At 52.1% G+C, this 14,574-nt stretch overlaps 1 protein-coding gene across 5 annotated transcripts in view; it reads left to right on the top strand.

Annotated features, from left to right (window-relative positions):
* Positions 1–14,574, top strand: part of CCDC88C (coiled-coil domain containing 88C) — a 142,157-nt gene that overhangs the window by 73,554 nt on the left and 54,029 nt on the right. For all 5 annotated transcript variants that reach the window (XM_043921745.1, XM_043921744.1, XM_043921746.1 and 2 more), the window contains exons 5-10: positions 5,112–5,170; positions 5,935–6,018; positions 8,716–8,856; positions 9,229–9,413; positions 10,072–10,153; positions 10,606–10,764. In XM_043921745.1, the coding sequence (XP_043777680.1) occupies positions 5,112–5,170; positions 5,935–6,018; positions 8,716–8,856; positions 9,229–9,413; positions 10,072–10,153; positions 10,606–10,764 (710 nt within the window). The remainder of the gene's footprint in view (positions 1–5,111; positions 5,171–5,934; positions 6,019–8,715; positions 8,857–9,228; positions 9,414–10,071; positions 10,154–10,605; positions 10,765–14,574) is intronic.

Below are 14,574 nucleotides of genomic sequence, written 5' to 3'. Positions count from 1 at the left end.
ACTTTGGAAGTTGCTAAGTTGTGTCCAGCTGTTTGCAACCCCATGGACTGTAGGACGCCAGGCGTCCCTGTCCTTCACTGTCTCCCAGAGTTTGCTCAAACTCTTGTCCATTGGGTCAGTGATGTCATCTAGCCATCTCATCCTCTGTTGTTGTCTTCTCCCCCGCCCTCAGTCTTTCCCAGCATCAAGTCTTTTCCAGTGAGTCGACTCTTCATATCAGGTGTGATGTAACTATTGGAGCTTCAGCATCAGTCCTTCCAGTGAATAGGGTTGATTTCCTTTAAGGTTGACTGGCTTGATCTCCTTACAGTCCAAGGGACTCTCTCAAGAGTCTTCCTCAGCCCCACAATTCAAAAGCATCAATTCTTTGGTACTCTATGGTCCAACTCTCACATCCATATATGACTGCTGGAAAAACCATAGCTTTGATTATATGGACCTTTGTTGGCAAAATAATGTCTCTGCTTTTTAATACACTGTCTAGGTTTGTCATAGCTTTTCTTCCAAGGAGCCTTGCCTGATCCTTACTGCAGACGAGGTGTCCCTCCCTTGGGTTCCCATAGCATTTATCAGCTTTTTTAAATTGCCTGTTTTCTTGGTTTTAGCCAAGCTTTCTTGGGCTTCCCAGGTGGCGCTGGTGGTAAAAGAACCCTCCTGTGAGTGCAGGAGACCTAAGAGATGCGGGTTCCATCCCTGAGTCAAAGATCCCTTGGAGTAGGAAATGGCAACCCACTCCAGTATTCTCGCCTGGAAAATTCCATGGGCAGAGGAGCCTGGCAGGCCCCAGTCCATCGGGTCACAGAGTCAGACACGATGGATCACACTTGGGCTGAGCTCAGAGAACTGTGTTGACTATGGAATGTGCTCAGCAAGGACCCAGCATCCAGTAGGTGTTTGGGAGGGAGTTGTCTGTTCCTTCTTTGCCTGCCTAACTGTGTCACAGAGCCGCCCTTGCTGGCAGGGACCCAGCAGAGAGTCTTCTCTGTTATGTTGTGAAACTATTCAAAACCCACAATCTGGTAGCTTTGGAAAATAGCAGAAATCCTGAGAGAAATTGGGCATCAGCTTCCCATGAGAAATGAGTGAACTTCTGCTTTTCTCTCTTACTCTCTCTGTCTTTTTTTTTTTTAAGTTTGCTAGGAATCTGTGTATGGGTAAAAATCACAGGATACATTTGTTATAGCAAATGTTTTTATTCACTTAGCTTGGTGAGAATGAGCACAGCACTGCTTCATGTGACTGAGGGCAGGGGTGAGCTTCCTAGTGCCCTGCTCCCCACCAAAATGCTTGGCTAATTTAATTTATTTTATTACTTTATTTGGCTGTGCCGGGTCTTAGTTGCAGCATACGGAATCTTTAATCTTCATTGAGGCATATGAGACCTTTTTTTTTTCTTCAAATTGTAGCACGTGGGATCTAGTTCCCTGAACAGGGATCAAACCTGGGCCCCTTGCAATGGGAGTAGGAAGTCTTAGTCACTGGACCACCAGGGAAGTCCCCCAAAAGCTTATTTTAAATAATTATTCTCTGACCTTATTTCTGAAATGAATAAACGAATTCTCTACTTTTAAGATCCTTTTTTTTTTTCCTTTGTTATAAAATTAGCCCACTGGAATTCTGTACCCTCCCAGTAGGTCTCTGGATCAGATTGAGATTTCTCTTGGTGTATGATGGGTGTGACTGAAGGAAGGAAGGAAGGAATGAACAAGTCCTGGTTGTCATTGTGTGCCCCTGCAGGAGGCTGAGGGAGCAGAGGCCTTCATTCTTTCCCTGAACAGCCTCAGACTGTGGCTTTCGTGTATTTGTGCAGGGCCTCTTGTCTCTTCCTTGCTCTCAGATAACCAGCTTACCCTGTAGCTCCTCACGGTGGGTCAGTCTCGAGCTCCTGTCCACTTTGAATTTGCTGTTTTTATCTGCTGTAGGCTGGGAGAAGGGATCATCCAAGTTGTTTAAGTATCCAAAGTATGATATAATTAGGTCTTCTGGGGCCTTAGCTGTGAACAGTATATAAAGATCCTCTGAACCCTGACTTCTGTTTGAGCTGCTCCAAGGCTCTTAAAATGCTTTCTTCCTGTGTGTCAGCTCCGCTGGCTTCAGCCCCAGGTACATGGCCTGTGAAAGCTGAATTAATGCAGGAAGAGGAGCCCGTGATGGCTGGAAGGGGTCTGTACTTGTTATATCCACCAAAGGGCTTACCAGGGACCCTTGCCAGGCCTCTGGGGACTGGCCCTGAAGGCACAGAGGTGAGGACAGCCACATGGGCTGGCGTGAGCACTGAAGCCGGGGGAAGATTTTGGTGAGACTCATTGGAGGTTTTTAATACTCAGGTGGGCATTTCCTTTTCTTTTTTATCAGAACTAAAATCGTGACTGATCACCACTCAGCCTTAATAGAGAAGTGAGTCAGTGTAGTGTTCCATGTACTTACGTCTGTGGATTAGAGTCTCAGGCCAAATTAAAGGCCTCAGGTGAAAAAAATCTACACACGTCTTTGAGGATTTTTTTCATTTTAAACATGGGTGAAATTCTACACTTACCAGCAAAGAGAAGATTTGGTCATCATGACTGATCTGCATCCCCAAACCTGATTCTTTACAGAGTGTGGAGTCTGGGCTTCCCACGTGGTCCAGTGGTTAGGAATTTGTCTTGCAGTGCAGAGGACACCAGTTCCATCCCCGGTCCGGGAAGATTCCACATGCCTCAGAGCAACGAAGCCCATGCACCACAACTGCTGAGCCTGTGCTCAGGGCCCGAACCTGTGCACCTTAGACCTGTGCTCTGCGATAAGAGACACCACCGCAGTGAGCAGCTGAGCACTGCAGCTAGAGAGGAGCCCCCCTCGCTGCAACTAGAGAAAGCTTGCGCACAGCAACGAAGACCCAGCACAGCCAGAATAAATCAAGAAGTTTTTTTGAAAACAGAGTGTGGGATCTGAGTGCTCTGCGGGGACCCCGTGGTCCAGCCCATCCTGCCCACCTCCAGCCTGGGAGGTAGGAAGGCGGATGCCCAGCCCCTGGTTGTGACTTGACCACCATGCTGTCATCTCAGGAAAAGCTGTTTTGAGCTGTGTCTCAGTTGAGAGGTATTAGGATGAGGTCACAGGTTACTCTGTATATACCTTACACCCAAGGACCCGAAATGAACCACGGCACTGGTTCTGGGACATGAGCTTGGTTTTCTTCATCCCTGGGTAACTGATGATGCTTTGGACCATTTTAGCCCACTGTAAGTGGGTGTTGGCAAGTCTTTCAGGAAAATGATGCTTTTTTTCTGGCGTGTCACGTCTCCCCTAAATATCAGTGGTGGTGGTGGTGGTTTAGTCGCTAAGTTGTGTCCAACTCTTGGGACCCCATGGACTGTAGCCTGCCAGGCACCTCCGTCCATGGGATTCCCCAGGCAGGGATACTAGAGTGGGTTGCCATTTCCTTCTCCACTAAACATCAATAGAATAGAGTATATAATGGGAAAGGCAGGAAACTGGAGAACTTCCCACCTGAAAACCACCCTGCAAGGCTGGCTGCGAGGCTGGCTGCCTCCCTTTCACAGATGTGGAAACGAAGCCTGGGAAACAGAGTACTGCTTGTTGGGATCAGGGGGCCTCCTGGTGAACAAATCAAGTCTGGAGTGGCTACATCCTGACTCTGTTTAAGCGATTGAAACTGATAAGATGAAGGCACACTTAGCCTTGAAAAATGGGATATTTTCTGTCTTATCGGTAGACAAGGATGTCACAGTCATCAGTGATTCCAGCCCTCCAGGGCAACTAGGAAGGAGAAGGATACCTGCTCCGTCTGGCAGAATTCAGGCTGCAGCCACTCCCTGCAGTGAGCACTGAGAAACTCGGGATGTGAAAAACACAGGATACTGGCCCCAGATAGCTTTCATTTCATGCATATGAAAGAAATGATTTCAGTGAGCCCAGACTCTTGCATCTTCCCATACATAGACAAGCACTAAATTCCTTGGGATACCTGGTTTTCTTTCATTCACAAAAATACTTTGGATGCTCAGACCACCTGCCCTTTGTTGCAGACTTCTATATAATCTGACTCCTCCCCTCTCTTCCTCAGAGCAGTTCTCTCAGGGTCACTTGAGATGCTGTCTCCCAGGCTTGAAGTCCTAAAAAGTCTCACCAAATAAAATATAACTCTTCAGCTTTTAGGTTGTGGCTATTTTTTAAGTCGACAGCCTCAAGTATAGTGAAAGAGACATGATGTAAATTGATGAAATGTGATTTTTTTGGCCTTGTTGGCAAAGCTGAGGAAGAGCAGTAAAACTGTCTTAGTCTGGGTTTGGGGACATGGGGCTTATCGTATATTAGTTGTGAGGGAGTAAAATGGCAGAGCCTTTCTGCAGATCTCTTTGAAAGTGGGAAAACCTTGCAAGGCGAGTTTATCCTGAAGAGGGAAGTACGGATAAAGGAATTAGCCAGAAGATGTTCTTTGTGGTATCATTTAGATTAAAATATCAAAAAATCAGACTCTGGAAAGGGGGTAGTTGAATCATTTGTGGCTTTTGTACAAAGTAAGTAGGAGACCATCAGAAATGATATGTGTGGTGTCTGGGACTTGCTTTGCGGAGTGCTCCAGCCAGACATTGAAATTGAGAACAAAGGCAGGGGTCGGGGGATGGAACAGACGTTTAAAATGTTGATGATGTGAAGCGGGTGATGAGCGGAGGGTTCACTTTACTCTTCTCCCTCATGTGTTGGAGATTTTGTGTGGTGGAAGGGAACGGTTAAGTCCAGTTTTATTTCAGGGTCGACCGAGTAGTCCCTGTGGGGGGATGGTTCTCTTTCCTTGGACCTGGCTGACCACACACACTAGAAAGGGATGCTTATATTCACTGATCATCATGGAAAGAGTTTATGATACATCTGAATGGAAAAGGGCCCCAAGGAGTGAGGGACAAGAATTCTTATTTGGTTTAAGAAATAAACAAACGCATATGCAGGAAACAGATGAAGTGTGTACGCCTTAAGTGGACATCACTGGGCAGAGAGCTTTGTTTTTAGCTTGTCTGCTTTCCCCCTCTGCTGCAGGTGTGTGTATATCACTGGTGAAACTTTTCAGACAGTTGAGCTTAGTTAACTGTGTTGCTGTTTTGATCTAGGGAAGAGCATGGAGGAGATTAAGAAGGTGCTGCTGCTGGTTCTCGGCTGTGCCGTCCAGGTAGGGCTCGGGCAGGTGGGTGGAGAGGGCTGCTCTTGTATTTGGTTTGTGGGGATGATGCCCTCGTTTCGGTGATGTAGGAGGGAAGCTACTTTCAGCCCAGCGGGACAGGAGGTCAAAGGGTTCCCGTGAGAGACGTGCTAGCATCTTGGGTAGCAACCATTTTTAGCCCCGGGCATCTTGGGCAAGAGGTCAGGTGGGGATCCCTGGGGCCAGGTGTCCTTAGCAAATTGTCCCCAGTGTCAGAACATCTAGAGCAAGGATCAGCAGGCAGTCTGTGGGCCAGATTCGACTTGCCACCTGTTTTTGTAAACACAGTGTCATGGGGACACAGCCATCCTGATTCCTTCACATGGGACCTGTGGCTGCTTGCATCCTATGGCATGAGCTTAGACGGATGGCCTCTCCAGACTAAGATTTTGACCATCTGGCCCTTTACAGATGAAGCTTGCCCCCTCACTGGCCTAAACCAGCTGTTCTTGGTCTTTACTTGTTTAAGAATCCCCTGGAAAGTTTGTTTGTGTACCACCCACTGGTGTTTTTAAAGACAGCACCGACCCCCGCCCCGGTGATTGTGATACAGGTAGTTTGAGCCACTTACAGAGAAACATCAGTGGTGGGGGCGGGGTGGTGCAGAGATTTCTTGGTTGTAAAAGAAAAAGTCAGGCGCGGGGCTCCTTTTGAAATTGTATTTCTGTGACTCTGGTGGCCTCAGGTGGCCCTCATTGTTAAATGCTTTCATTAACACTTGTAACCCTCCGCAGTGTGAGAGGAAAGAGGAATTTATTGAAAGGATCAAACAGCTGGACATTGAGACCCAGGCGGGGATCGTGGCTCATATACAGGAGGTAAGTGGGGGGCTCTGTGGAGGTGCTTAGCTGTGGACCGTTGTTCCTGGATCACCCAGGAGGCAGGCTCTCTTCCCCCACTAGTGAAAAGGCTAAAGAACACATCACCCATGAGTGATTTTGCTAATTTAAGGTTTCAGACACCACCGACAAATGGATCCTATTTGGAAAGGTAGCTGTCAGCAAGCTAAAATGGGGGTTTGAAACAAAAAAAAAATTTTTTTTTTTTAAAACTTCAATCAAGTCTTCTTTTGCCTCTTCTTCTTGCCTAATATGGACTCAGACTATTTTTAAGAGCTGTCAAGCAGTTTAGGCTCAGAATTTGATTTACAGTCCCTGAAAATGTATTCTGGCAAATGTCACCCCGTTTCGAATGGCTGATCTTTATGGAGAGAGAGAATCGCTGCTCCTGTCAGTGACATGGCAGAGAAACAACCGCCACCCCTTGGAAAGTTGAAAACCAGCGAGTCTCAGAAGGGCTGTCTCTGGACACTCAACCCCTCTGGGTGGGGTTGGGGGGCGGGGCTCTGCGCTGAGGGCAGCCCCTGTGCTGTTGACCTTGGCAGAGGTAGTATCAACTTAGGGGGACAGTTTTCCTGGAAACTGAGCCCCCTCTGAAACTTACTGCCCTGACCTCCACCCCACCCTCCTGCAAAAGAAGCCTTGTGTGTTTTAATTATCTTAGGAGATACAGTTCAGCCTTCCGTCTAATTGGACAGCTGAGATAAATGCATGAAAAAGACATGAGCAGAAGCACGTAGGAGCAGGTGTGTGACTGGCAGAGGCAGCTGAACACGGAGCTCCCCTCACCAGCGCTGGGTGGGGGGAGTGCAGCTGCCGGGCTTCCACAGCCGGCCAGGGCCCTGTGGGTGGTGAGCTCCGAGTCAGGATTTGAATGCAGGAGACGGATGCGGCTTGTTGTGGGAAGGACGACCAGCAGAGCCAGTCAAGTGTTTTTAGGAAATATTCTCAGCCATTTGTGTCAGTGACCTGCTAGCCATAGAACCATTCTGCCTTTTGATTTTCCTTGTGTGTCTCTGTGTTTTGAAACTGTATCTGGGGGCTAGGTCCTGGAGACTAGCTAGGACTTTGCCGCTCACTGTCTCCCCGTTCCACCAGCAGGATATTAAAAGATAAAAAGGTATGCGCCCAGAAAGAAGTCCTGCATGATTATCAAAGTCGGTGGCTCGCTTGGGGACTGGGTTTTGAAATTAGTCGGGTGTTTCTTAAACATTCAGGTGCCCGGGCCTCGCAGGAAACCCAGTGTCAGAATGGGGAGGAGAGACATAAGCCTTTCGTTACAAGCTCCTGGGGTTACTGGTGTGCAACTGCGGTTGTACCCCTGAACCCCCTTTATAGAGGCCTTTCCATAAAGCAGGCCTGGAACCCAGCCTCTAAATCCCAGTTCATGCCTTTAGGATGCCCTGTACAATGGGGTGAGATTCCTCCTCATTCTCTGAGATTTGCTGAATCCCCGTTTTTTAAAATTTATTTGGCTGTGCTGTCTTTGTCGTGGCATCCAAACTCTTGATGGCAGCATATGGGATCTAGTTCCCTGAGCACGGATGGAGCCCAGGCCCCCTGCATTGGGAGCTCAGAGTCTTAGCCACTGGACCACCAGGGAAATCCCCAAATTTTCCTTGTAAGGTGGGGAGGGGTAAGAAAGCGGGTATCTTTTAAGAAACTGAAGGGTTCTGTCTTTGTTTTTTGTTGTTATTTGTGTTTGAACCATTCTTTCTTTCTCTTTGCTACTGAAAAATTTAAATACTTGGTGTGCCTCTCTGAGTGGATAATCCCTGGTTTCTTTTTGCTTTCTCCCTTGTTGAGGCTTGAGTGTGCTAATACTCACTTTTCTAAATGGAGAGGGTGGGGTCTCAAAATAGATCTTCTACCTCCTTTGGCAGGTCTGGGGGTGTCGGGTTGAGAAGGTCAGGTCGGCAGAGTAGTTGAAGGTTGAAGAGGCTGTCCAGTGTAGGCCTGGCTGTGGGTTTCCGCTCATACCTGACAGAAAGGGAAAAACCACCAATCTTATGTGGCCTGTTGGGGATGAGACACAGGCTTGCCTGAAAATTGTTTTGTTTTTTTGTGACTGCCCCATGCAGCATGTGGGATCTTAGTTCCCCAATCAGGGCTTGAACCTGTGCCCCTTGCAATGGAAGCACAGAGTCTTAACTACTAGACTGCCAGGGAGATTCCCCACCGACCACCCCCCCACACCAACAAATTGTTTTAAATTAGGAAATATTTCCCAAAAAGCAATGTAAGACTGTTACATACCCAACATTCTAATGTAAGATTTTTAACATTTGCTGTATTCGTATTAGATTATAAGAAATAACACATCGTTCTCTCTTTATCCCTGGGACTTACTTTCTTTATGTTGTAAATTGATGCTACAATAAGAATATCTGAGGATGGTTTCTGTTAGGGAAGTTCTTCTGAGTTGTACAGTGTGCTGTTATTTAAAAATAAAAAGATCCATGTCCTCTCGGAGCGGGTGTTGAGAGCAGGCCTGACTCACTAGTGGAGTTTCGCTAAGGGCCGTCTGCACAGACTGGAGATGCCCCCTGCCAGTCAGAAATCTGTCCGGAGGACCAGTCAGCGGGGGCCCTGCCCCCCGGTCACGGGGAGGGGATGCTCCCGGGACTCCCGGCTATGCCCTGCCTGCCCTCTGCAGCACCTGACCTGTGCCCGCAGGTAACCCAGAACCAGGAGAACGTGTTCGACCTGCAGTGGCTGGAGCTCCCGGACGTGGCCCCGGAGGAGCTGGAGGCCCTGTCTCGGAACATGGTCTTTCACCTGCGGCGGCTCATCGACGAGCGGGACGAGTGCACGGAGGTGCGTCTGCGGGCAGCCTGGCGGGTCCAGGAGGGACAGCTCCTCGTCCTGACGCTTCGTCTCCAACCTGAGGCCCCCTGGTCCTCTGTCTGCTTTTTGATGGGGATGGGAGGCTGGGGGGCGCTTGCCCTGCAGCGAAAGAACGGCCACCTCTGAGACCCCCGTGTGCAGGGAGACATTCATCAAAGCGCAGAGCTCCGAGCCCCTCCTGGTTTCTGCCCCACTGGATATTTCGTCTCTTCGAAAACGTACATCCCGTGTCTCCTGCTTCCTCCGGGTTTCTGGTTCCCGGCCAGCTCCTCTTGTCTGTGGACCGTTGTGCACCGAGTTAGGGCGTAAGCTCTCCCTTCCCTCTCCCACCCCGCTCTGCAGCTGATCGTGGACCTCACCCAGGAGCGGGACTACCTCCAGGCGCAGCACCCCCCCAGCCCACTCAAATCCTCCAGCGCCGAGTCCACCCCCAGCCCCACCAGCAGCCTCTCCAGCGAGGACAAGCAGCACCTGGCCGTGGAGCTGGCGGACACCAAGGCCAGGCTGCGCCGCGTCAGGCAGGAGCTGTGAGTCCCCCGCTCGGCTGGGCCGTTGGTTCCGCTCTTGTGCCGCGGGCTGCGGACACACGTTTCTATCAGCTTGTGTGGTGCGGGGAGCAGGAGGGCTCTGACTCCACACTGAGCACCCTCAGCTAGCCTCCCGGGGCCGGCACAAGGCGGGGTTCTCCCAAGAGGTTAGGGCTCCCGCCAGTCCACACCCAGGCCCCCTCTGGACTCAGGTGACCATACACTGGTATGGTTTGGGGCTGGAGGGGGGGTGTGGCTTGCCCCGTCTGGTGAGCCTGTTCCCCTTTCCTGCAGCGGGCGAATGCCACTTTGCCCATCGTCTTGGAGGCTGCCTGCCTCTCACCAGTGGGCGCTGCTGCCTGCCTGGCAGTGAGGTGGTGCCTCTGTGTCCAGCGTCTCCTTAACTTTCTGTACCCTCCGAGGGAAGCCCCCTGGGTGCCCAATGGAGGTAGTTTGGGGGTGGTGGGTGTTGTAAACTGAAAAATGGAAAAGAACGGAAATCAGGAACATTTTTGCAAACATCATGTGCCAGTTTCACCCCTCCACCCCGCCAGAAACCCAGTTTCCTTTCCTTCTCCTGCTGGGGTCTTGGGGGGTGGTGGGCTGCGTGCCCAGCAGGCCCTCTCACTGTTTTCTGGTCGCTCTGATTGCTCCCCAGGGAGGAGAAGACAGAGCAGCTCGTGGACACCAGGCATGAGGTGGATCAGCTGGTGCTGGAGCTGCAGAAGGTCAAGCAGGAGGTGAGCGGGAAGGTGTGTGTGCGCGCGCATGTGTGGTGTGCGTGTGTGCATGTGTGGTGTGTGTGCATGCCAAGAGGGCAGGGTGGCTGGGACACCCCAGTAACTGTGCTTGTGTGTATGTGTGTATGTGCATGCCAAGAGGGCAGGGTGGCTGGGACGCCCCAGTAACTGTGGCCCAGGGGTTCAGGAATACAGCATTGGGAGCTCCCAGCAAAGGCTGCTTTCCTTCCCACTCAAAGTGACACTGCCGAGAGCCGGTCGTCCTGAGAATGACTGTGGGGGTGACCGTTTTTTAGTGGCAGCGGGTGGGCCCCCCACGCGGTGGCCTGCAAGGAGCGCCCCTCGGCCACCGGGATGTCCTGGAGACGCCGCACTTCAGAGCCGTGGCCGTGTCTTCCCTCCCCAGAGGGGCGCCCCCACGCCAGGCTCCCCTTTCTTTGCCCGTCTCCCAGAACATCCAGCTGGCGGCGGACGCGCGGTCTGCTCGCGCCTACCGGGACGAGCTGGACTCGCTGAGGGAGAAGGCGAACCGCGTGGAGAGGCTGGAGATGGAGCTGACGCGCTGCCGGGAGAAGCTGCACGACGTGGACTTCTACAAGGCCCGCATGGAGGTAGGCGCCCAGCCTTGGGGTGGGCTCGCCGGGCCTGTCCTGAGAAGGACCTGCTGATTCTCTGTCCTGGTGGTTTAGGGATGAGGAGCCAGCAGGTTTCGGCAGCTGGGGCCGTCCCTGCCCCTCACCCGCCTGTCCCTCTCCAGGGGCCTCCCGCTCTGCTTCTCCTCCATCTCGAGGTGTCAGACGGGCTTCTTTCTTTCTCCGACATCACGTCACAGTGATGGGCTTCGGTTCACCTGTCTTCTTTTTTTTATACTTCTCGCGGTTTCTATGGCTAAACCTTGCCAAGGCCAACCCCTTTCTCATCTATAGAGTAGAGATAATGGTGCTACTTCATGAGGCTTCTAAGATGAGAGAGGTGAAATGTCTCGTGTTTGAGCAAATGCCATAGTAAGCCCTCCATGGTGAACCCTCCTTTGATACCCAGGTTGTGGGGAGCTGCAAGGGAGGGTGTTGGGACTGAAGGGGGAACAGAGACCAGCATCCAGGGGGAGTCACTGATGCTTTGACCTCCCACCCTTCACCCTTCTGTGTTCATCAGCAGCAGCTTCCAGAACCGTCTTTTCTGAGAATTGAGGGGTTTTGCCGCCACGTTAAATCTTGGAGTTCAGAGGTGGTTTTAATGAGCTGGGGCTTCCCTGGTGGCTCAGGCAGTAAAGAATCTGCCTGCAATGCGGGAGACCCGAGTTTGATTCCCTGGGTGGGGAAGATCCCCTGGAGAAGGGAATGGCAACCCAGTCCAGTGTTCTTGCCTGGAGAATTCCACGGACAGAGGAGCCTGGCAGGGTACAGCCCTTGGGGTTGCAAAGTGTCAGACACGACTGAGCGACTAACACTTTAATGAGCAGGGTGAGATCTGAGTGTCAGCGCATACGAAAAGGTCCTCAAGTCTCTTCTTGCCACCGAGGAGGCTTCCGAGAGACTGAACATAGGTCTCAGAGGATGGTGTTGCCCTCTCTCTGCCCACAGCCTCCTGCCGAGCTGCTGGCCAGCATGCATGGGGACGGCTGTTTGACCCCAACCTGCTCTACCACATAGACAGGCCCTGGGGCCCCTGGGGCGAGCGGAAGTGGGATGGAGAAGCCTGTGGTCCAGGGCCCGTTTGCTCCTCAGACCTACTCAGGGAGTGTCTGTTCCCTGAGGACTGTCGGTGACATGGGGCCGGCACTGGGTGCTCCGGGAAGGCAACCCTGGCCCCAGTGACGATGGGGGTGGGAGACCAGCTCTGGGCTTTGTCCTGAGATGGTCCACTGGCCCTGCTGAGTTTGAAAGGCGTGAATCCCAGCACAGACAGGTTCCAGGACGCATCGCGGGGCTGCCACGGCTGGCTGAACGTGCCGCCCTCGGGAGAGCCGGGGACAGTCATGTGCGAGTTTCCCTTGACTGCTGCCCCAGCAGCCCGGCCAGCCCCGCCTGCACCGGGGGTCCTCACGCAGCCCCCGAGTGGGATCACAGACGGAGTGCAGTTCCCACAGCTCACCCTGACAGCCATCCTTGGAGGGAGTGGGTTTCAGTGTCCTTTCTTTAGACTCTGTTCATTCCTGGCGAAGTCCAAGCAACTTCGCTCAGTCGGGCAGACACAGGGGCTCAGCGCCTGTGTGGGGCCAAGCCCTGCACCAGGAGCAGGGGATATGGGCACAGATGAGACTTGCTCTGTGCGTTCAGGGTGCTTCCTGCCTTTGGGGGGTGGTTTCACATGGGAACCCTTTTTCCCTATTCTCAAATGTTATGCCTCTGTGCGGCGACAGCAGTGTTTTCCATTTTACTTTATAATTTGTTTACGTCTGTGCTGGGTCTTCATTGCTGCATGGGGGCAACTCATTAGTTGCCATGCAGGGGCTTCTCATTGCAGTGGCTTCTCTTGTGGCGGAGCATGGGCTCTGCGGTGCTTGAGCTCCGTAGTCTCCATGCATGGGCTCGATTGTTGCGACTCCCAGGCTCTACAAGCTCAGAGGTTGTGGCCCATGAGCAAGCTTAGCTGCTCCATGGCCTGTGGGATCTTCCCAGATCAGGGATTGAATCCATGTTTCCTGCATTGGCAGGCAGATTCTTTACCACGGAGCCACCAGGGAAACCCCAGTGTTTTCATTGCTGACGAATGACTTTCATAGTAAAGTTACCATGCGGTTAGCAATGCCTCAAATTATGCATGCGCTCGTTGTCACAGGAAAAAGCCCTGTAGTGTCTGTGTAGGATGCTTCTTGGGTGGACAGGCAGTGACGCACGCGAGTCTGCAGACACTTTGCAGCCGAGGCTGGCTGGCGATTGGGCTTGGTCCAGGGAGTCCAGGCTGCTAGAGAGAGGATGAGCCGTGCTCTTCTGGGATGCCCATAATGTTGGCATCTCGAGAACGGAGAAAAAGAGCACCTGTGCATGCCTCCTTTGATTGGAGTCGATGCAGTGGCCTTGCGAGCCGTGTGCAGACCTGCCGTCTGCCGTGCGTGGCCAGACACTTCATGTGGACCATGAGCCCTAAGGACAGGGCCTGGCTCTTACCTGACTGCATGCCCAGGGCCTGGCACACATGGAGAACTTGGAAATCACTGCGCAAGGCAAGTAAAAAACCATTGCTCAGTAATGAACAGACTTGTGGTCTGGGGAGAAGGATGGACAAGAAGCGTGAGTCTTTGTCTCTTCTGGAACAAGGCAGCATTAGGTGTGATGGGCAGCAGGACAAAGAGATGCACGTGGTCATGCTGTCCAGCCAGCTCACGTCTGTGGACAGCCGCCATGCGAGGGGCACGCTTCTCTGGGTCCGGGGGGAGCGACAGGCCGCCCAGCTGCCCTCCCCTGGCGTCTGTCTAGTCTCACCGCTGAGAAATGGCTAGACATCGCGGAAGAGAGAGTGTGTTAGTGCCACATGGGAGGAAGCATAAAGAACTGGAGTTCAGGGCGAGGGCAAGGTCAGTTTTGGTTAGAATAATATGGGACACAAATTTCCATGTTTTGTTTTTCAACTTCTGTCTGCTTTTATGTGGGTCTGTGGTGGCTCAGATAATAAAGAATCTGCCTGCAGGGCAGGAGACCTGGGTTGGGAAGATCCCCTAGAGAAAGGAGTGGCAACCCACTCCAATATTCTTGCCTGGAGAATCCCATGGACAGCGGAGCCTGGTGGGCTGCAGTCCTTGGGGTCTCCTCGAGTTGGACACAGACTGAGCGACTAAACAACAATATGGAACACAAATTTCCATGTTTTGTTTTTCAGCTTCTGTTAGCTGTTATGTGGGTCCTAGTCTATTTATGTCAGGATTAAATCAGCGAGGAGAGGAGTGCGCCCTAGGTGCAGTGGGGCGTGTGGGGTAGATGCACAGGGCGACCCTTGAGTTGCTTTTGCAAAGGGTGGTGGCACCTCACTGCTGTCAGGGCAGAGGGGTTGCTGTCCAGAGGGCCATGCGGGAGGAGGACAGAGGCAGAAAGATTGCCTGGGAGATTCCTGTTGTCCCATGTTTCATTGTCTGAAATCCCCGATAGCAAGGGCAGAGGAAGAGTGCCGTGTGTGTCTGAGCAGGGTGAAAACCAGGCAGGCCTGTCTCCTCTCCTCGCTGAGATGTGTAGCTTCCTGCTCTGTGCTGACTCTGAAATGAACAGTAGCTTGAGAGGCGGAGACATAGTGCCCAGCTAGGACAGCTGCCACCTCACCTTGCTGGTTGTTGATGAGCAAGTCTTGTCCCCACGCAGGGGACTAAGATCACCTTACAAGGGCAGACCCTCTGTTCCCATTGGGACGCTGTTTCCTAATGACTTCTGGGAGTTGTGGTAAAGTCTGGTGCATGCAGTTAGCGCAGGACAGACCTGATGCTTGCTTTA

Source organism: Cervus elaphus, chromosome 13, assembly GCF_910594005.1.
Source record: "Cervus elaphus chromosome 13, mCerEla1.1, whole genome shotgun sequence".
Classification (NCBI taxonomy): Eukaryota; Metazoa; Chordata; class Mammalia; order Artiodactyla; family Cervidae; genus Cervus; species Cervus elaphus.
The sequence above is the reverse complement of the archived record's forward strand: the minus strand, read 5'-3'. Positions and strand labels throughout refer to the sequence as shown.